This window comes from Thamnophis sirtalis, unplaced genomic scaffold (genome assembly GCF_051295495.1).
Source record: "Thamnophis sirtalis isolate CommonGarterSnake01/CBP01778 unplaced genomic scaffold, rThaSir2_p1.2 scaffold_5, whole genome shotgun sequence".
In the NCBI taxonomy this organism is placed as follows: domain Eukaryota; kingdom Metazoa; phylum Chordata; class Lepidosauria; order Squamata; family Natricidae; genus Thamnophis; species Thamnophis sirtalis.
The window spans coordinates 23,545,904-23,566,868 of NW_028261385.1; the positions used below are offsets into that span (position 1 = coordinate 23,545,904).

At 39.3% G+C, this 20,965-nt stretch overlaps 1 protein-coding gene across 1 annotated transcript in view; it reads left to right on the top strand.

Moving 5' to 3' along the window:
* Positions 1 to 20,318, top strand: part of C7 (complement C7) — a 45,771-nt gene extending 25,453 nt beyond the window's left edge. The window contains exons 10-18 of the mRNA XM_087715456.1: positions 669 to 835; positions 3,309 to 3,537; positions 6,909 to 7,080; positions 8,522 to 8,609; positions 9,159 to 9,291; positions 13,515 to 13,706; positions 15,301 to 15,397; positions 17,574 to 17,758; positions 19,155 to 20,318. Coding sequence (XP_087571582.1) covers positions 669 to 835; positions 3,309 to 3,537; positions 6,909 to 7,080; positions 8,522 to 8,609; positions 9,159 to 9,291; positions 13,515 to 13,706; positions 15,301 to 15,397; positions 17,574 to 17,758; positions 19,155 to 19,348 — 1,457 coding nt within the window. The 3' untranslated portion in view covers positions 19,349 to 20,318. The remainder of the gene's footprint in view (positions 1 to 668; positions 836 to 3,308; positions 3,538 to 6,908; positions 7,081 to 8,521; positions 8,610 to 9,158; positions 9,292 to 13,514; positions 13,707 to 15,300; positions 15,398 to 17,573; positions 17,759 to 19,154) is intronic.
* Positions 20,319 to 20,965: the final 647 nt, after the last annotated feature.

Consider the following 20,965-nt stretch of genomic DNA (forward strand, 5'->3'; position numbering starts at 1 on the left):
AGTTGGAATGGGCCCAGTGCCATCCAGATGGATGAGCGCAGCGTGTGCACACACACAAGTGGTGCACGCATTCATTGTACCTGCCAGCAATGCCTCCGCAAGCCTCCGCGACACTCCAGCTGCTCGGCGGAGTGTCGCTCAGGTCCTGTACGTGTCATGTGCATGCGCAGAAGCGTCAAAGGCTTTAAAGAACAGGTAAGGAGCTCAGGCAAGCGGGTGGGCCCTCCAGAGCACCATACTGGAACGGTACCCTGTGCTCTGGGCAGTCTCTTGTACGCCCGTACTGGGGCATACCGCCTACAACCCACCACTGGTTGCTACCAGCATTACTGCCGGTTTGGCAAACAAAAAAGTTTGCGCGTGTTCACTCACTTTGTGCACATTTACATCAAAACAGGTCTGCCCATGTACAGAACTTTAGAAAAGGGGGGGATTATATTTCTGCAATGGAGGCTGTTCTGTGCATGCGCAGAACCAAAAATCAAGATGGCACTGCCGACAATACAACCGGTTCAGGTGCGTGGGCGGCTGAGTTACTACCTACTTGTCCGAACTGGTCCGGACCGGTAGGAACCCATGTCTGGAGCAGGCTCATAAGTCTTTTGATTGGGTTTATTGTTGGACAATATAAGTTGTTCAATTTTAAAATGTGCTGTCTGTCCTTGCAGGAGTCCGCAACGATCAGATTAAAACTGACCCGTATGTAGAGGGAGGGGCTCCTGGAACTGTGGCTGGTTTAAGTTTCATAGACATTAACAATCCGGTTGCAAATACCCAACGATATTCCAGCTGGGCTCATACAGTGTCTCTTTATCCCAGTGTTATTAAAAAAAAGGTAAGACTTTGATTGCTTTAGATTAGCACAATCTTTTGCAATAATCCAAAGCTGAGTATTTTTGTACATAAAGATGATTAATGGGATCTTGCTTCTGGCTGTTCCATATTGGTGTATATTATATGCCAATTCCAAATAAGCCACAATAAGGCTTATCTCAATGTGTGATCCCACTATCTATATCTATATGCCTATTTTTGTTCACATGATTGCTAAATATATAAGGGACCATGGACCACTTGTTTAATATTTTCATTCCTTCCATTAGAATAGAATAGAAAAGAATAGTACAGAACAGAATAGAATACAATTCTTTATTGGCCAGTGTGATTGGACACGCAAGGATTTTTTCTTTGGTGCATATGCTCTCTGTGTACATAAAAGAAAAGATACATTCATTTCGAATCATAAGGTACAACACTTAATGATAGTCATAGGGTATAAATAAGCAATCAAATCATACTAGGAAACAATAAATATAAATCGTTAAGGATACAAGCAAGAAAGTTATAGTCATACAGTCATAAGTGGGAATAGATGGTGATAAGACGTTAAGAAGATTAATATTAATAGTAATACAGTCTTAATAAATAGTTTGACAGTGTTGAGGGAATTTGGCCTACCATATTGGCTGTATACACCCTGATCACTGTTAGATGGCAGCAGAAAGCTAGAAGATTGTGTATCTGCTTGCTACAATCTAGTGTTGATTTAGATTTTGCCGCCAGAATATGTTAGCCCTGTATTTTACAATGTTTCTCAACCTCAGCAACTTTAAGATGTATGGACTTTTAACTCCTGAGGTTGAGTAACACTTATAAATCTACACCAGGTGTATTGGGAGTTGGTATGAGGTGGTCATCAGGTAAAGGGGCAGACATCTTTCTCTCAAGAGTTTTATAAAAGATGATTCGAATCTTGCAAGATTATCAGATATTGTTAGATTTCAGGATCTTGGACCTTAGTTGCATATACTCTCACACAATTTTTTTTTTAAAAAAAAGAATCACATGGGGTTATGTGATTGCTTTCTATGGGAATTACTGATGTTCTTATCCAGTGCAGTCAAACGCCCGGCCCATGGGCTTGATGCGTCACGCAATGACTATGCCCAATTTTGCAAAGGGCGGAGGAAGTCCTATTGCGTCACATAATGCCGCTGTGATGATCTGAGTTTGACACCACTGTTCTAATCTAAAGCAATGTTTGTCAACCTTGGCAACTTTAAGCTGCGGGGGCTTCTGGGAGTTGAAGTCTATGCATCTTAAAGTTGCCAAAGCTGAGGAACACTACTCTTAAGACTCGGGTTGTGAATTCCTGACCCACATAATCTCTCTACCTAGCTATGGCTACCTCTTGCATATCACCCCAGGATTCTATTTTGGAGCCTCCACTGCTCTAAGTTGATTTCATCCTTTCCTATTTCAAATTAAAATAAGATGTTTGCCTTGCTTTCCTATATTTGTTTGGGTTCCTTAGAATTGCTGTTGACAATAAAAGCAGCTTTCCATTGACTTTGCTAAACAGAAGAGTAACGAAATGAAAGCAACACGCTTATGACCATTTTGTATTTGTCAGCAAATTAGTTAAAATATTTTAATTAGTCTAAATGTTGTTTTTAGCTCCTGGGCCAGCAGAAATTATACAACGTCAGATATAAACTATGCAAAAATATACATAGATTTGTATGGAACATAGCTAGGAGACCTGTTTTAAATGCAGGTCAGTTACAGCAAGCCATTTCATGGATTACTGATTAATTATAAGTCTCTAAATAACTATAACCCTTCCCTCTCTTCTCTCCACCCCCTTCTATTTTTGGTGTCAAAAATGCTGTTGTTCCCCCCCCCCCCGAGCATTTGTCTGAATGTTTTTACTTTATTTTATGTTATATTATGCAAAGCAGTTGATCTGTTTTTCATTATTCAGAAATGTTAAACAGATGGCATCTTGGAAGGCAAATGTAATTTCAATTCTTAAAAGGTTTGATTTGCATCCGAATTACTTTCACTGTGGCTTTTATTTTCCTACTTTCTCTTTTTCACTTTCAATATTATTGGTGGGAGTTTTTGCTTTTGAAACTTACTCTAGAAATGTACCCGTCAGGCCTGCACTGAAAACATGGGTACATTTATATAGTAGAAATCTACTTTTAAAGTACTATGGAACCGCAGAAGGGACTTAGGCTGCTGTTAAAATCACATTTACTGTTTAAAGTTTTGGGGTAGGAAATCAATTTACAATGAGGTAACCATACATACATACATACATACATACATACATACATACATACATACATACATACATACATACATACATACTAATTTATGTAGTTGTATAACGTCCTTTGGATGTTAATGCAAATATGAAGTGATGCCGACTACTCGTCTGTGTAGATTTAGTTTAGAATTCAAGTATACCAGACATATCCAGGCAGGATAGTGGAATTCTTAATGGTGTGCCTTCTATTTAGCTGGCACCACTCTATGAGTTGGTGAAGGAAGTCCCATGTGCTTCGGTCAAAAAACTGTACCTGAAAAAGGCAATTGAAGAGTATTTGACTGAGAATGACCCCTGCAAGTGCAAGCCGTGTCAGAATGGTGGTCAGCCAGCTGTGGATGGAACTCAGTGCATGTGTTTTTGCAAACCATATACCTTTGGAGCAGCTTGTGAACTGGGAACTCTTGTGCAAGATCAGCCAGGTAAGTAGTTCTTCCTTCATAGAAGTCAGGGATGCGTAACACACAAGCTCATCTGCGGATCTTTTTTATAATTTGGAATATTTCTACAGAGCTGCTACAGAAATTAATGTAAAGTGCCTTGAAGTTGATTGTAAGTTTTTTTAAAAAAATGTAAAACTTGATTCTAAAAAAAAGTTCAATTTTTGCAACCAAGCTGTCAAAGATTTGAATATCTTGCCTGGTTCGGTGGTTTCAGCTACTAATTTTCACAGTCTTAATTCCAACTTAAGCTCAATGGTCTGCATCCCATATTTAAGAGGTTCCTAAGGGGGTGTGCATAAGTGCCCTATTGTCCCTGATGCATTTTATTTTTTCCCCGTTTTGTTCTTTCAAATATGTAATTTTTCTTTCACAAACACATAAATAGAAATTGTATGATTACATTAAACATAGGAAAAGAGCTATTCTCTGACTGTAAGTAATATCAGGCTAGGCAAAGCAGTGATTATGGGAACATACTTACAGCAGCTCATGAGGTTTTAGATACATTGCATTTATAAGAATGAATCTATATACAGGCAGTCCTCATCTGAGTCCCTCTGGGAATAGGGCGGCATACAAGTTTAATAAACCATAAGTTTAATAAACCATCTAGTAGTCCTCACCAGTTACAATGACCATTTGCAATGATGGTGATGTAAAAGTAACACCCCCTCCCATGCTGCTTACTTGGGACTCCCACCATTTCCTGCTTAACTATTGGTGCATCATGGGGTTACAACAACAACCAGGATTGATGTGGTCATATGACATTGCATTTTACAATTGCATCACTTAGTGATAGCAACTCCACTTTCAATTGCTGCTGCTGCTGTAATCCTGAGATTACGGCAAAGGAAAGTGGAAGTAAATTGTAAACCCAGTTGCAGTTTCACTTAGCAACCACTCAAGAGCCGAGATGGCGCAGTGGTTAAATGCAGCACTGCAGGCTACTTCAGCTGACTGCAGTTCAGCAGTTCGGCTGTTCAAATCCCACTAGGCTCAAGGTTGACTCAGCCTTCCATCCTTCCGAGGTGGGTAAAATGAGGACCCAGATTGTTGTTGGGGGCGATATGCTGACTCTGTAAACCGCTTAGAGACGGCTGAAAGCCCTATGAAGCGGTATATAAGTCTAACTATTGCTACTTTGCTTAAATGACCAAATTGTTGGTCCCAATTTTGCTAAATGAAGACTGCCAGGTCTGATAATTAAAGATCAAGATTCCTAATATTAGACAGCAAAGGAATCAATTCATATTTAGGAGCATTTAAGGAGAAATAAATTGAGAGTGAAGCCTCTGGTGTAAGTCCAGTCATGAAAGATTATCTCTTTTTTTCTCCTGAGTTTCTTCTGAGCATTATAAATCCTTGCACAATGTAGTGTAAATTACAAAGAGAGCTATGAGTATCTCCTGTCTCCTAACTTTGTGGTATACACTGGCTGCTCTGTTACACAACATGCTTATTAAATAAACATCCTAAACATTTAATCAATCTGGTTAAGCATGATGGTGTGAACTCTGTTGCTAAGTATAACCTGATGAAAGACTTTTGATTATGATGGGAAGAGATCTAAAACAGAAACAAGCAAATAAACACTGGAACACTTTCTGTGTTGTTTCTAAGATACCTCTAGACAAGCAATAAATGTTCTTTGGTTATTTAGCTTCCAGGCTCTTCCCTTCAGTAGGAAAGAGTTAAGGAAGGGTTTGCTGTTGAGAAGTATTTCTGAACTTTAGTCACTTTAAGATGAATGGGCATTAACTCACAGAATTCCTAGTCAGCATAGCTAGGGAATTCTGGGAGTTGAAGTCCACTCATCTTAAAGTGGCTAAGGTTGAGACTAGTGTAGAGCAGTGGTGAATTCAACTTTTTTTACTACCGTTTTTGTGGGCATGGCTTGGTGGGCATGGCAGGGGAAGGATACTGCAAAATCTCCATTCCCAACACACTCCAGGGGAAGGATATTGCAAAATTCCCATTCCCACCCCACTCTGGGGCCAGCCAGAGTTGATATTTGCTGGTTCTCCGAACTACTCAAAATTTCCACTACCAGTTCTCCAGAACCTGCTGAATTTCATCCCTGGTGTAGAGTGTGCAACATCCAATCCACCGATCACCAACTGAACATGAGGCAGCTATAACATCACAAGCACAGCTGTTAAAAAGTGTAACACAACCTTTGGTCTGCATTTGTAGAATCATAATGTCCACTATATGGGAAGTAATAGCATCACTCTATTCTGCCATATTGTATGGTACCAAGTTCTGCTTTTATATTTATGAAAAGCAAATGAGCAATCTTGAAACCACATTCTACAAGGAAAAGTTGAAACAAATGTGTATTTATCCAGCAGAAGTTGAAACAAAAGTGTTTCCTGATTACTACAGATGATGGATTTAATACCAGTTAATGGACTTGATTGAGCTTGATTTTGGCTATGTACCAGTTACAGTAAGAATTGTTTGACAATTATGCTTTGGGACTTGAAGTGTAAAAGATTATACATACATACATACATACATACATACATACATACATACATACATACATACATACATACATACGGTATTTGTGCTGATAAATAAATAAAGGGAGACTAGCATAGATCTATTTCAAGCTATTTAGCTCTCATCAGCTAGCCATACCCATATATATATATATATATATATATATATATATATATATATATATATATATATATATACACACACACACACACACACACATATATACACACATACATACATACATACATACATATATATATATATATATATATATATATATATATATATATATATATATATATATATATATATATATATATATATATCTATCGCATTGGATACAATGTAGTTTGTAGACAAGGAAGAACAAACTTTCTCTTCTCTCTTAAAGTAGCACACAAGGGCAGAGAGTAATTTCTCAAGTGTTTAGAGGTAATTGAATCCCAATTGCAAAAGGAAGAAGCTTAGCAAAAAAACCAAAAACAAACAAACAAAAGGAGTGAGTCACCAGTACATTTTCAAAGGAAAACAGGCAGGCCTGTTCACAGGATTATTGTGCTTCCTTCTTCATTAGTTGGAGTTGCTACAAAGTACTGACAGGTGTTCCAGGTCAAGAAAAATCCAAGTTCAATAAAAGATGAAAACAAAACATTTCAGAAAAAGAAGGGGAAAATAGGAGCATTCATTGTTTTAAAAAAAATCCCTACAATGAAGACTTGCGTTCTGGAGGTATTTACAGTAAATGGGAAACTAAAGGGCTTGCATCAGAGATGCTCTGTCTTATATCTGATATCCCAGCCCTGATCATCAGGTTAAATGACAACGGTTCTTTCATGTTACAGGAGTCATTAATGGAGGCTGGAGCTGCTGGTCTTCTTGGAGCCCATGTACTAATGGAAGGAAATCCAGAAGTCGGAGTTGTAATAATCCTTTTCCACAGGGTGGTGGAAGATCTTGCATTGGTGATAACTTTCAAAACCCTCAGTGTGAGGATGAAGAGTTGCAACATTTTCGGTAGGAATACTATTGATGGTCAATTTAAGATGAACATATAAAACTATTTTTGACAATGGTACATAATGACATACCCAAGGCTATTCAGCATCAAACATATTCAAATTATTATCAATTGCAGAGAATGTGTGTGGGTTCTGGATTGGTTGGAATGGGTCCGATGGCATCCATATGGTACTGGTGGCTTACCGCCTGCAACCCACCGCTGGTGTGTGTGTGTGTGTGTGTGTACACACATATATAGACACATTATTATGTATGTATGCATGGCCATACAATTTATAATCTGCTGAAGATTATAATGTGAATATGATGCTCAATGTTGAATAATCTTGTGAAATAGTGTCTTCAATTAGAGTCTTCTCTTCCAATGCTCCCACACTCTGCAACATTTTATCTCCAGAGGCGAGGTGCGCCCCCACTTTTCCGGCCATCGGAAAGAGAGTTAAGACCTGGTTCTATCAATTGACATGGGGGATCTAAGAGGGATAGGCAACCCTGGCAGCAGTTGGTGTGACATGAGGGTGCTCCCACCACCTCTGCAACTTTGTAATAGCTAAATTTTTAATATTGTTTTTAAGTTTGTTTGAACTCCTTTTGTTTATACTTTTATATTATAGTATGTTTTCTTATTGTAAACTGATTCAGAGTCGCTTAAGTAAGCTGAGCAATGTAGAAATGTGTTAGAGGATAGGTAGGTAGGTAGGTAGGTAAGTAGGTAGGTAGGTAGATGATAGATAGATAGAGAGAGGTTGGAATAAATGTCCATCTGGGTTCAGTTCCAAGTAGGGAGAAAGACACTAGCAGCATGGAAGGATGGTTTAATGGATGGTTTAAGGATCACATGGGTTTGAAGTCCTGGGTACCTGACCACATGGAGTGGAGAGTGAGTGTTATTTATACCCTCTCTTGGGCTTTGGGCTTTCCTGTTCCTGTGGCAAGGGCATGTATCCTATTGGTTGCAGCCAGACTCCCATGGGGAATCATGTTTGTCTGAATCAAGTTTTGATTGAGCCTTGCTGGGTGATGTAATGAAGGGGCCTGGTTGTAGTAAGCTCTGCTGATAGATAATCCTATTATATCCTGGAGGGTCATGTCTTAATCCCATCACCCTGGAGCTGAGGTCTTTTGTTTTGTAGATAAGATGGTATCAAATTATCTCCTGGGGGCAGGGGGCTGGAGCTGAGTTTCTGTCACCAAGAGCATGTTTCTCAATTTCTCATCCAGGGAAATATAATATTCAGCTTTTTTAATATTTCCTAAAATATGTCATTCTTCTAGGAGAAAGGTGGGTGCTAACTTTCATCAATAGATAAATGGATGGATGGATGGATGGATGGATGGATGGATGGATGGATGGATGGGGCATTTTGAAACGAAAGGTGACAAATATCTTGAAGAGTATTTGGTAAAATGGAGTCTATCATGTTTTGCTTTATAGAACAATTGAGCCACACTGCTTTGATACTTCTGGAACTGTCAGAGAATCCTGCCCATCACCACCTGCCTTGGAAAATGGATATGTTCAAGTAAGTAAGTCATAGAAGAATATTCCTTGGATTCCGAATCTATGTGCAGATACAGAAATCTAACTTAGATTATCCTAGATTAACGTATTCAGGGGGGAAAAACCATCATACGTGGTATTCATTGGCATCGCAACATTCTGATTTTCCTAGTAGCATGACTGTTCAACCTCTTTGGAAGGACACTTTGATAAGACAGCTAGAACAGAAGAGCCACAATCCTTTGACATACTACATTATACCCACTGAAGTATTTTCTCTTTTCTTCCTTCTCTCCCTCTTTTTAGAAGATAGGCAAGATGTTTTTGACTTCTTAACTGTTTTCTCCAAAGGTCCAGAGATTATTCTACTGCTAGAAAGTTTTTTTGTGCTCTTATTATTGTTCTCCAGAAAAAAATACTCGATTCCAACTCTTATTGATATTTCAAAAATGCTTAAGCCAAAGAAAAACAACTGTTGTATTGTCTGATATATTCCATAAGGATATTCTGCATATAAAGATTTGTTTGTTTGTTCTGTTCAGTGATTCTCAAGGTTGTTGGTTTTTCTTAGGACGCTGATTCATCTTATCCTGTGGGGAAAAGCATCCATTATGCTTGCAACACTGGATACATAATTGTAGGAAACCCAGTTGCTACTTGTGCTGAAGGCTTGAAATGGACTATTGGAGCAATCAGCTGCCAGAGTATGTATACGAATAGCAGAGAATTGCTGCTAAAACAGACCAAAAGTTTGTTTAGTCCTATATCTATTCCCAAAATGACCAAAGAGATAACTTTAGAACGACTGTAAGTAGGATAAAAAAGATGATATCACTACTTTGGTGGTATTCCCTAAAGATTAGTATTGGGAGGATAAGCCCTTTCAGCTGAAAGAAGCAATATTTGTGGACATCCATTAGAACAGTGTTTCTCAACGTCCACAGCTTCAATTTCCAGAATTTCCGAGACAGAGTTGAAATTCACACAATTTACAAACTATTACAATTGAGAAGCATTGCATTAGGGTATTGACTTCACTGGAGTTTCTCACCCACTTGTCAGTTGTTGATAGGAAAGGAAATTGCCTAGATCGGGGGTGTCACTCAATTTCATTGAGGGCCACATCAGGGTTATGTTTGATCTTGGGGGGTGGGTGGCCAGGGTGGGTGTGGCCAGCTTAATATCACTCCTGTCAGCAGCCATGGTGGCCCGACCATTCTGCCAGTGAAAACAGGCTCCCAAACTCCGTTTTCGGCTGCCACGGACTCCTGCAACCCTCTGCCAAAGAAAATGGACTCCCAAGCTCCATTTTCACTGGCAGAGGATTACAGGAGGCTGTGGCAGCCAGAAACAGAGCTTGGGAGCCCATTTTCTCTGACAGAAGCAATACAGTCCTTCGCTGTTCCCATGGGCCAGATCTAAATACCCCGTGGGCCAGATCCAGCCCTGGGCCATGAGTTTGACACCCCTGGTCTAGATCCACAGTTTTAAGTATGTAAGTACTTCTTTTTGTCTTTCTCCAATTTCCCATCATTAGCATTAACTTTAGAGCCAATTGTAGTAGTAATTAAATGTTCCAGATTAGAAAGCAGGAGAAAGCACTAGGCCCAAAAATCAGCTGGAATGTTTTGGCCCAGTTCATCTCTCTCTCAGCCCTAGGAAGGAAGCAAAGGAAAACTAGAAGTCAAGATTAATTCAGACACAAATACACATGTACACACACACACACACACACACACACCAATACTTCCTTTGAAAAAGGAAGAAAATAAAATACACTCCTACTCACTTTTTTCATGTCATGAAACAGGACATAGTCACTCTAGGACAGAGTCACTCTGAGACTGAAATGAGCAGTATTAAAATAATAAATAAAATAAAATAAATTATAAAATACCAATAAAGGAGAAGCTGAGGTTTGAAATGAAAGATCCTTTGTGATCTCTGAGCTTACTTGTTTTCTTGTAGACATGGTAGTGATGATGTTTCCTAAGGTAATGAAATGTCTGCAAAAAAATAGCTAAGCTCAGAAAGCACTGCCCCCCTAAAATAATAATAAAATAAAATAATAAAATACAGATTCTAATATAAGAAGGGTATGCCCTAGGAAGGGATGGTTTTTGTTAAGTGGAGGCCTTAATGGTTGTTTAAACATTGACATTGTTCTGTCCCAAGCCTGTACAATACATATGGACACAGACCTGGCTGTCTGCCACAACTAAGGAAGGAGATAAGCAACCCCTTGGCTGGGAGCCCGGAAAGCTATCTCTATGAAACAAGGCTTGAACTCATGAAAGTCTCCAAATCTTTCTCTACAGCTGGATCAGTAAATTGTTGTTTCCTGTGGCCCCATCTATAAGCTCTTTGGGAGGGGCCAATTAGTAGCCACCTGTTCCTATTTCCTTCTGTGAACCTTTTTCCAAAGCTGCTTCCCCCTTCTCACAGCCCTACGCATATGTACATCAGGGACAGCCTCCCTCTGTTCTTCCTCACTGCTACCTGACTCAGACACCACCTGGTGGCCAACAGGCCTCTCTAGTCTCTTCTCTGACTCCGAACACACCCCCCCCCCAGAGTCTTCCTCAGCCTCCAGGGCAGTCCCATAGTGTTCATCGCTGTCAGATTCCACCAACAGCTCAGCCGGCCACTGTTGGGCTACAACAGACATTCCCAACAATTGATATAATAATTCTCTCATTTCTGTCTTCAGTCTTTTTCTTCCCCTTCCTGCCAAAATCATATTAGCATTCTTCTGTTTTCTCTCTGTGTGGTTGTCCTCAGTAATTCTTTTTTATTCTTCTTCTCTGTGACAAGTTTCTTCCTACCTCTGTCCTAAAGAAGGGAAAAGCTTGGTAATGCATATTGTTTTCCCACACTGATCATTTTATTTCACTCCAGAGAAATAATTATATATAATCATAATGATTCTGAAAACAACTGTCACCTTTTTCTTTATGCTTCACCATTTTAAAGATTTCTTATTATGAAACTAAATTTCCCACATACTAAAGTAACTATACAAATATATATCATTATGCATTATTTTATCAAAGGATGTAGCCGTAATATTTATCCTTCTGTATTTTTATTATGTGCAGATGTAAACGATTTCCCTTTAAATTGCACATTACACAAAAGCTTTGTTTTATGTTCATCATGTACCATGATTGTCTCCCAATAAATCTATTTTTATCTCTTTTAAAAAAAAACTCTGATTACTCAAATATTATATAATTCAAAGAAAAGAAGAATATTCTGTCCTTATCCAGCTTTCCCCAATGTGACAAATGGTTATCCAATCTCTTCTTAAAAACTTCCAGTGTTGGAGCATTTACAACTTCTGGAGGCAAGTTGTTCCACTGGTTAATTGTTCTTATTGTTAGGAAATTTCTCCTTAGTTCTACATTGCTTTTCTCCCTGATTAGTTTCCACCCATTGCTTCTTGTCCTACCCTCAAGTCAGTGGTGAAATTCAGAAAAATGTACTGCCGGTTCTATGGGCATGGCTTAGTGGGCGTGGTAGGGGAAAGATATTGCAAAATCCTCATTCCTCCAAACTTGTGGGGGAAGGATATTGCACAATCTTCATTCCCACTCCATTCCTGGGGGAAGGATACTGCAAAATCCCCATTCCTACCCACTCCTGGGGGAAGGATATTGCAAAATCTCCATTCCTACCCACTTCTGGGGGAACGATATTGCACAATCTTCATTCCCACTCCATTCCTCGGGGAAGGATACTGCAAAATCCCCATTCCTACCCAGTCCTGGGGGAAGGATATTGCAAAATCTCCATTCCTACCCACTTCTGGGGGAACGATATTGCACAATCTTCATTCCCACTCCATTCCTGGGGGAAGGATACTGCAAAATCCCCATTCCTACCCACTCATGGGGGAAGGATATTGCAAAATCTCCATTCCTACCCCACTCTGGGGCCAGCCAGAGTTCGTATTTGCCAGTTCTCCAAACTACTCAAAATTTCCGCTCAGAACCTGCTGAATTTCTCCCCTGCCTCAAGTGCTTTGGAGAATAGCTTGACCCCATCTTCTTTGTGGCAGCCCCTGTGATATCAGAACACTGCTATCATGTCTCCCCTAGTCCTTCTTTTCATCAGACTAGACATACCCAATTCCAGTAAACATTCTTTATATGTTTCAGCCTCCAGTCCCCTAATCATCTTTGTTGCTCTTCTCTGCACTCTTTCTAGAGTCTCCACATCTTTTCTACATCATGGCGACCAAAACTGAATGCAGTATTCCAAGTGTGGCCTTACCAAGGCATTATAAAGTGGTATTAACACTTCACCTGATCTTGATTCTATCCCTCTGTTTGTGGGCACCTAATGAATGAAGAAGGGGCACTTAACCTTCTTTGGAGCACCTACATCACGGGTGGAGAATCATGGTTCTTTTATGACTTCAACTCCCAGAATTCCTGAGCCAGCCATGGTTCCCCACCCCTGCTCTAAATCTATTGGAAGACTTTTATTAAGCCTGTTCAGAGGATAAAGGAAATTGTAGTCCAATGTGAATGGAAAATTTTAGAAGATCATTTGAATCTCTTCACATGTATCTGCCTATGCTTGGATAGGATATAGCCATTTTTTTAGTTCTGTAGTATTAGTTCTCAGTTTATAGGTCAGGATCTAATTTGGGTCCTGACATTTTTCATCACCCAAATTATGAAAGAATAAAAGTCACATGGAGCAGATAGAAAATAGGGGGAAGAGGAATTAGATAAAAGAAAAAAGCAGAGAAAAGAGATGTACAGTGCATACAATTTATACAGCACACTCATATCACTTCGGTATTTTCTGATTCCGTCTCAAGACACAGCTGAAAAAGATAAGGGCTATTGTCTTCAATAGGAAAATAGAAAACAGAAATTGAAAATATTTGTCTCTTTGCCTCTTTCTTTTTTCTTAGAAACAGCTTGTCTTTTTCCAAGGTTTGAAGGGCAACTAAGAGGAAATCCACTGAAGCCTTCCTATCAGATTGGAGAGAAAATTCAGCTGTCATGCCCAAACAATATGCAGCTAGTAGGATCAGCTCTTCTTCTATGTGAACCTAGTCTGAAATGGTCTCCTGACTTTGCTGAAATCCATTGCAGAAAACAAGGTACGTGTCAGTTCTAAAAGGTTAAAAAATAGCATCAGTTTGGTAGATGTTACCACCATCATCATCTCTGCCTCCTAAGCTAGTTGGTATCTTCAGAGATGGTAGAGACACAAAAGTTGTTCTTAATCCAATTGTTGGTCCAGCAAAGTGTTATATATGAAATCCTCTTTTTGTCTCTGATAGCAAAATGCCTTAAGTCAGCCCTGATCCAAGAACTGCTTGTTTTAAGATAAATTCTTAAATTTTAGTATTTGTACTTTATATTCCTGGTAATTTTGCATTGAGATCAATGAAGTTTAGATCAATGAATTTTTCTTTAAGGTCATGTGCACCCTCCATGAGTGCAATAATTGTATTCCATTAAAGGATTGCTTCTAATGAGCCAATTTGCAGCCTAAACTTTTGTTTTAATCCCCATTCTCATCCAGTGATAGGAAGCTGGGTTTCAGAAGATTGAAAAGGGCCCAAAAAATATAACAGTTATTTTATATTAGCCGATAACTTGTTGTATTTATTTATAGGGGGGAAATGTCCAGACCAAACATAATTTCTAAGGTTGGATTTTCCCCGTTACCAGAGGAAGCCCCCTTGTGGAATACTATGAAGCTGTTACCATGGCAACTCCACTGCTCTGTACGGTAGAAGCCAGTACGACACAACAGGCTGTATCTTAACAGAATACACACCCTGAGGGGTGTTAGGGGTGTCGTATCCCCCACAGTATTTTTCCCAGAGAGTAAGTCATCTGTGTACCAAATTTGGTTGAAATTGCTCAAGGTGTTCCAGAGTTATGCTGGAACACACACACACAAACACACACAAACACACAAACAAACACACACACAAATATATATAAAATGACAGCATAGCCTAAAATGCAAATATTAAAATGGGATAGTTGAATTACAGAGGATGGAGGCGCATAATTTTGTTTTAATCATGATTAAAGAGGAATAGTTTAAACCAGTGGTGTCAAACCTTGACAATTTTAAGAGCTGTAGTGGCACAGTGGTTAGAATGCAGTACTGCAGGCTACTTCTGCTGACTGCTGTTTGCTAGCAGTTTGGCAGTTCAAATTTCATCAGGCTCAAGGTTGACTCAGCCTTCCATCCTTCCGAGGTGGGTAAAATGAGGACCCAGATTGTTGGGGGCAATAGGCTGACTCTGTAAACCACTTAGAGAGGCCTCTAAAGCACTGTGAAGTAGTGTATAAGTCTAAATGCCTTTGCTATTGCTATTGAACTCCCCAAATTCTCCATCCAGCCTGGGGAATTCTGGCAGTTAAAGTCTACATGTCTTAAAGTTGCCAAAATTGGACACCTGTGGTTTAAACCTTCCTATTATTGCATAGCCATTAAACAATTGCATCTAGAGAACATTTAATGAAGTGATTTCAAGAACAGTGGTTATTTAGTTGGACTCTCAATAGCCATAAAGCTGCACCAGTTCTTAAAGGTAAACCCTAATTTTGTCATTAAAGTATCAAATCCCTTATTCAAAATTGGCCCAGAGAAACTCCTGAGGCTGTGCTGGGAGAGTTTTCTTTGGCTTTCCTTTTTCTTCTAGTGTTGCTATACTTCTACTTTCATTTCAGTTGCCCCTCCAGTAACACATCCAACAGTGATTCAGTGCCAACCCTGGGAGAGAGTTTTTGAGACTCGGTGTGTGTGTAAGTTGCCAAACGAATGCAGGTGAGTGGATTTAACAGATTTGCCATTTCTGTTCAATTGAATTTCTAAATGTGTGAGTCCTGGGTGAATTAAAGAGCTTTTTTTTTTTGCAATCTGTTTTTTTTAATTTTTAAACATAAAAAAACAACATAAAAAAAGGATCTCATCCATTATATACAGCATGTCGTTTGGTTACAAGTGTTTTTGCATCCATATTCTCTATTACATTTACAATCACAGATTTTTCATCTAATATAACTAAATACCTCACTTTCATTGTACAGTGTATATTCAATTACAATTAATATTTTCCCTTACATTTTTGATTGTCTGTTTAATAACAATATACCTTTATATAATCACATATCTCGATATGAAAAAGATTTACCAACCATTTATATTTGTATATCACTGTTTTCAATTATGTATAATCCCACCAATCAACTATCGAGTATGCTTATGTTCATTATTGTCCTTGTACATCATACATTCAAACAAAGATGTTATCCCTTCATTTTTCAACAAGGTATTCTAAATAGTCACTTCATTCATACATTCATACATACATACATACATACATACATACATCAATTTTTAATTACTTCCTTATTAAAATTATTTATCAACAACAAGATATCTTTAATTTAAAAGCTTTTGAGAAACAATCTGAGCTACATTTGCAAAAAATGAAGCTATCTTCATAGTTGGATAGAACCGCTTGAGCAGAAGTGGTATTCACTTACCTTCCCTGTTGGTTCGAAAATGTGAGCATTCACTCATGTGCTCTCACTTCGCTTGCACAGGCCACCTCCACACATATGCATTCGGCATTCCACACATGTGCTTTGGCTTGAAAATGTGCCTAAATAGCATGGTATAGAGCCATGGTAGATGGGTCAATGGGTAGTGGACCCACCCACAATTTCCACTAACAGCTTGGGTGAACCAGTCCGAAATGGTTTGCCTGGAGGTTTGGTGGAGGAGTGGATGGCTTGGAGATGTTTAAATAAACTACACATTAGTTTGGCTAGAATTAAAGACCCCACAGTTTTTTCCTTGAGGACAAGGATATTTACTGTGAATGTGGCACTATTCAAGCAACTATCCATCTTTTGCAGTGCCCACAGGGACCAACATGCACACAGAATGACTTGCTGGTATATCCCTGCCATTAACATGGCCTGGCACTGTGCTAAAACTATATAAAGTTATGTTTTTTAAGACGTATTTTTAAAATACTTTAAAAAAAAATTAAATTAATAATTTCCACTTCTAGTTCCTGGACTTTTGACACAAGATGAGACGAGGTTGATTTGAGGAAGTTATTACCATCACCCTTCCTCTCCTACTAAAACAGTGAATGCGAAGAACTTATGGGAGAAGTGGGGTTTTAGGAGAAGCAGAGCTTCACCCACTGCCCTCATCTGGATCCAGGATACATCCTGGAAGGCAATCCTGTTCTTAGACTGTTAACAGATTCCAGCCTCAGGCTACAGTTAGGACTTGCCTTTGAATTCCACTGCAAAGTTGGAAAATATAGACAAGAAGCAATGGGTGGACTGGAAACTAATCAAGAAGAAAAACAGCCTAGAACTAAGGAGAAATTTCCTGACATTTAGAACAATTAATCAGTGGAACAATTTGCCTCCAGAAGTTGAAAATGCTCCAACACTGGAAGTTTGTAAGAAGAGATTGGATAAACATTTGTCTGAAGTGGTGTAGGGTTTCCTGCCTAGGCAGGGGGTTGGACTAGAAGACCTCCAAGGTGCCGCCCAACTCTGTTATTCTATTCTATTCTATTCTATTCTATTCTATTCTATTCTATTCTATTCTAGTCTAGTCTAGTCTAGTCTAGTCTAGTCTAGTCTAGTCTAGTCTAGTCTAGTCCAGTCTAGTCTAGTTTAGTTTATTTCTATTTCTATTCCAATCTATTTGGAGATTGAGGACATCATACTAATTAATGAATATATGCAGCTTATTGATATTAAAGACAATTCACATGATTAAACTCCAATTGTGTAATACACTCCTGACATATTAAGAATTACAATTTGGCAGCAGGGAGCTTGGAGGTTGCATCCCAGGCTTTCAAGGACTTTGTGCAGCCTGGAGGATTCAGACAATGTGTTCCTGCTGTTAAAAGTCAGAAGAACATTGTGGGCGATTTGCTGGAGTTGTTTTTTTCCTCCCTTTCCAGCTCTTCCCTGGATGTGTGCGCTACTGACCCCAAAACTCAGAGGAGCCTGTGGCTAACCATTTGCAAGTTACATGCCCTCGAATGTAGGGGCAGGCAATACCTTTTAGCGGGTGAAGAGAACTGCAGAGTCCCTACCTTATCTGAGAGAAGTTGTGAATCCTGTCAGCTGTGGGAGAATTGTGATGGTAAGAGATTTTTCTTTACTTCCAAAAGTTAGGAAACTATACATCTGTCTCTGTTTCTGATAAAGAGTCAGGGGGATTATTCTCTCTCTCTCTCTCTCTCTCTCTCTCTCTCTCTCTCTCTCTCTCACACACACACACACACACACACACACACACACACGGAGGGAGGGAGGGAGGGAGGGGAGGGAGGGAGGGAGGGAGGGAGAGAGAGAGAGAGAAAGAGAAAGAGAGAACCTAGAGGGATTTTTTGTCCCTTCGCATTTTCTCAAAAAAGTTCTCCCATTTCCCATTATGCCCCTCACAGGGAAAAATTAAGGGTTATTATTAATGTAAAGAGCAGAGGAAGGAATTAGAGTGGAGCAATAGTTTACAAAACCCAGTTTGAACTAGTGATTAAAATACTGAGCTAGAAACCAGGAGACGGTGGTAGTCCTGCTTTAGGCACAAATCCAGTTGGTGATGTTAAGCCGGTCACACACTCTCTCTCTCAGTCTTAAAAAACAGACAATGGCAAACCACTGTTAAAATCTCACCAAGAAAACTGCATGAATTTGTCCGGGCAGTCACCAAGATTCAACCACAGACATGTACACACAAAGTTTACTGTTACATCTATTGCTACTTCTTGTTGTATCCTGGAAGCCATGTATCTGCAGGATATCATCAGAAAAATCAAGCTGGTAGCTACAATAGTTTGATCAAAACATCTGTTTTTATGTGTGTTGCAGATATATAAACATTTCTCTCTCTCTCTCTCTCTCTCTCTCTCTCTCTCTCTCTCTCTCTCTCTCTCTCTCTCTCTCTCTCTCACACACACACACACACACACACACACACACACACACACACACACACACACACACACACGAATAGCTGGAGCTTTGATCACAGCATGCTGGCCACCAGCTCAACTTTTTCTGACCATACACTGTGATTACCAGAGGTGGGTTCCTACCAGTTTGGACCAGTTCGGCTAAACCGGTAGTGGTTTGGCTACCTGGGTCACTGAAACCAGCAGCGACTCAAGCCTGCCACTCCCCCAAACTGGTTCTTGGTGCCGCCATTTTTTTTTTGCTTATGCGCATACGCAGAACAATTTTTATTGCACTCTGCATGAATGTACAGTGTGCATCAAGCACACATGTGTGCGCCACATGCCCACGAGTGAACCGGCAGTAGTGCCTGCCGGAACCCACCCCTGGTGGTTACCCTTGCCTGGAAGAATACTCTAGAGTCAGTGAAAACTCCCAATACATCTTTCAAACCATAAACATATTAATTTGGCCTTTTTTGTAACTCTCACTTAATCAGTTGGTTAGGTTGGTTTATGTACTAAAGATCTGATTTTGTATGTTCATTGCATTAACCTCCTACTTTGCAATTGTTCGTTATTTAGAATCCACCAATACGTGCACATGCAGAGAAGCTGGACAATGCAGCGAAACTGGAACAAGCATTTGTGTCAGTGTGAATGGAAGTCCAGAACAACAGACTATGACGGAATGCGAGGCTGGCATCCTCAGATGCAATGGAGACAATGTCAGTGTAATTAGCATCAGACCTTGTGTTACGCAACAAATTTCCCAATAATTAATGCCATTGATAATAGAACTCGGTGGACAATGTGATTAACAATGAAGAGGCAGAAAAATAGAGACAAGAATGCTATTGAAATTAGCAAAATATCTCTTTCTGTTAAATAAGACATGGAAGAAACAGTTTGCAAACATTTTATTGTTTAGAGCAGCCCAGTGGGGGGGAAAAATACTCAACGTTTTCTAACCAAGAATCCCTTTTGGCATATCTCAATGATAGGCTAGAGGTCACACTCCAAAAAATAATAGCTAATTTAAAGACCTCAAAACTAATTAAGTTTTATTTTGTTTGCAGATTAAATGCTGTTAATATAACTACTTTTAGTTATGCAGTATATTTGATAATTTCCACTTCTGTAGGCCACGTGCAGTGCAACCCCAGGAATTTAAGTTGAGTACTTCTGCACTAAGGGATAAAGGGAATTTTGACTAGCTAACAACAACTGTAATGATGTTAGCATTTGGCAGGCTACTTGTTTAGCGAGCTGCATTCTGCCCGGCATTCTGGACACCTGCCATAACCCATCTCCCTTTCACCTTGTCTTACTAAAATAACGAGACAGATGTTGGGCTGATAGATTTTTTCTAACACTCCTGAAATATTCCGCTTTTGAACTTTTTGATTGAAACTGAAATCACTGAAACTTTGATTTTAGGTTTTAATGATTAGAATGATTTTATGTAATAGAAATGGCTTGACATGTTGAGAAATGTGAGGCAAAAGGTTAAAAGTTGTAATTCTTTATTTTTTGTACTCTACTGCACTGAACAAAGTTAGAAGTTGCCACTATTTTTTTCCCCTTACTTTCTTTTTGCACTTTACTTTCTCTTAATTTTCTGGCTTTTGTTCCTTTTTGTGGCTTTATCTTGCAATAAGCCTTAATAAAAAAGTTTTTGAGCAAGCAAGCAGTCCTGAAATATTCAAAGAAATTGACTTTTCATATCAATAAATCTTGTTTAAAAAATGTGGTAGTGTGATTTCTTCAGTGTGATTCACAAACCTTACCTTTATTGATCTTTGAACAAACTCAAAAGAATTTCAGCAAGTTTGAAGTTCAGCGAATATGCAAATCAACAGTGATAGATAAACAATAATTACTGCGCAGCTTAGAAGCATGAAATCATCAGTTCATGTACTGAAAGGAGCAATCAGCCTTTAAAGGAACATTCCATCTTGCAACACTTAGAGCTAAATGAACTTAATATGAACTTAAATGAAAGCCAATAGACTGTCAAACTCTCAGCCTGCAGACTGGATGTGTCACATGCTGGCCATGCCCACATCCGGTTTAGCCAAGTGGGGGAGATCCTGATACACCACTTGATGACGCCATCACGATGTGAGTTTGACACCCCTGCAATAGAGGATTATAATGGCAGGCAATCTTCCATCTATGTGCTATACATTCTCTCTCCCCCCCTGCTCCTCCCAAAATCCAGCTAAAAAGACCTCTCATGACTTAAAGGCAAGAGGGATGAAATCTTAAGAGTTGAAAGATGAACCTTATCATCCTTAACCTGAGGGCCACGAGAGACTTCCAGTGATCCAGTGATGTACAGATGAGGTATGGCCACTCTATCCAACCCATTGTTCTGATCTGGCTTCCCCAAA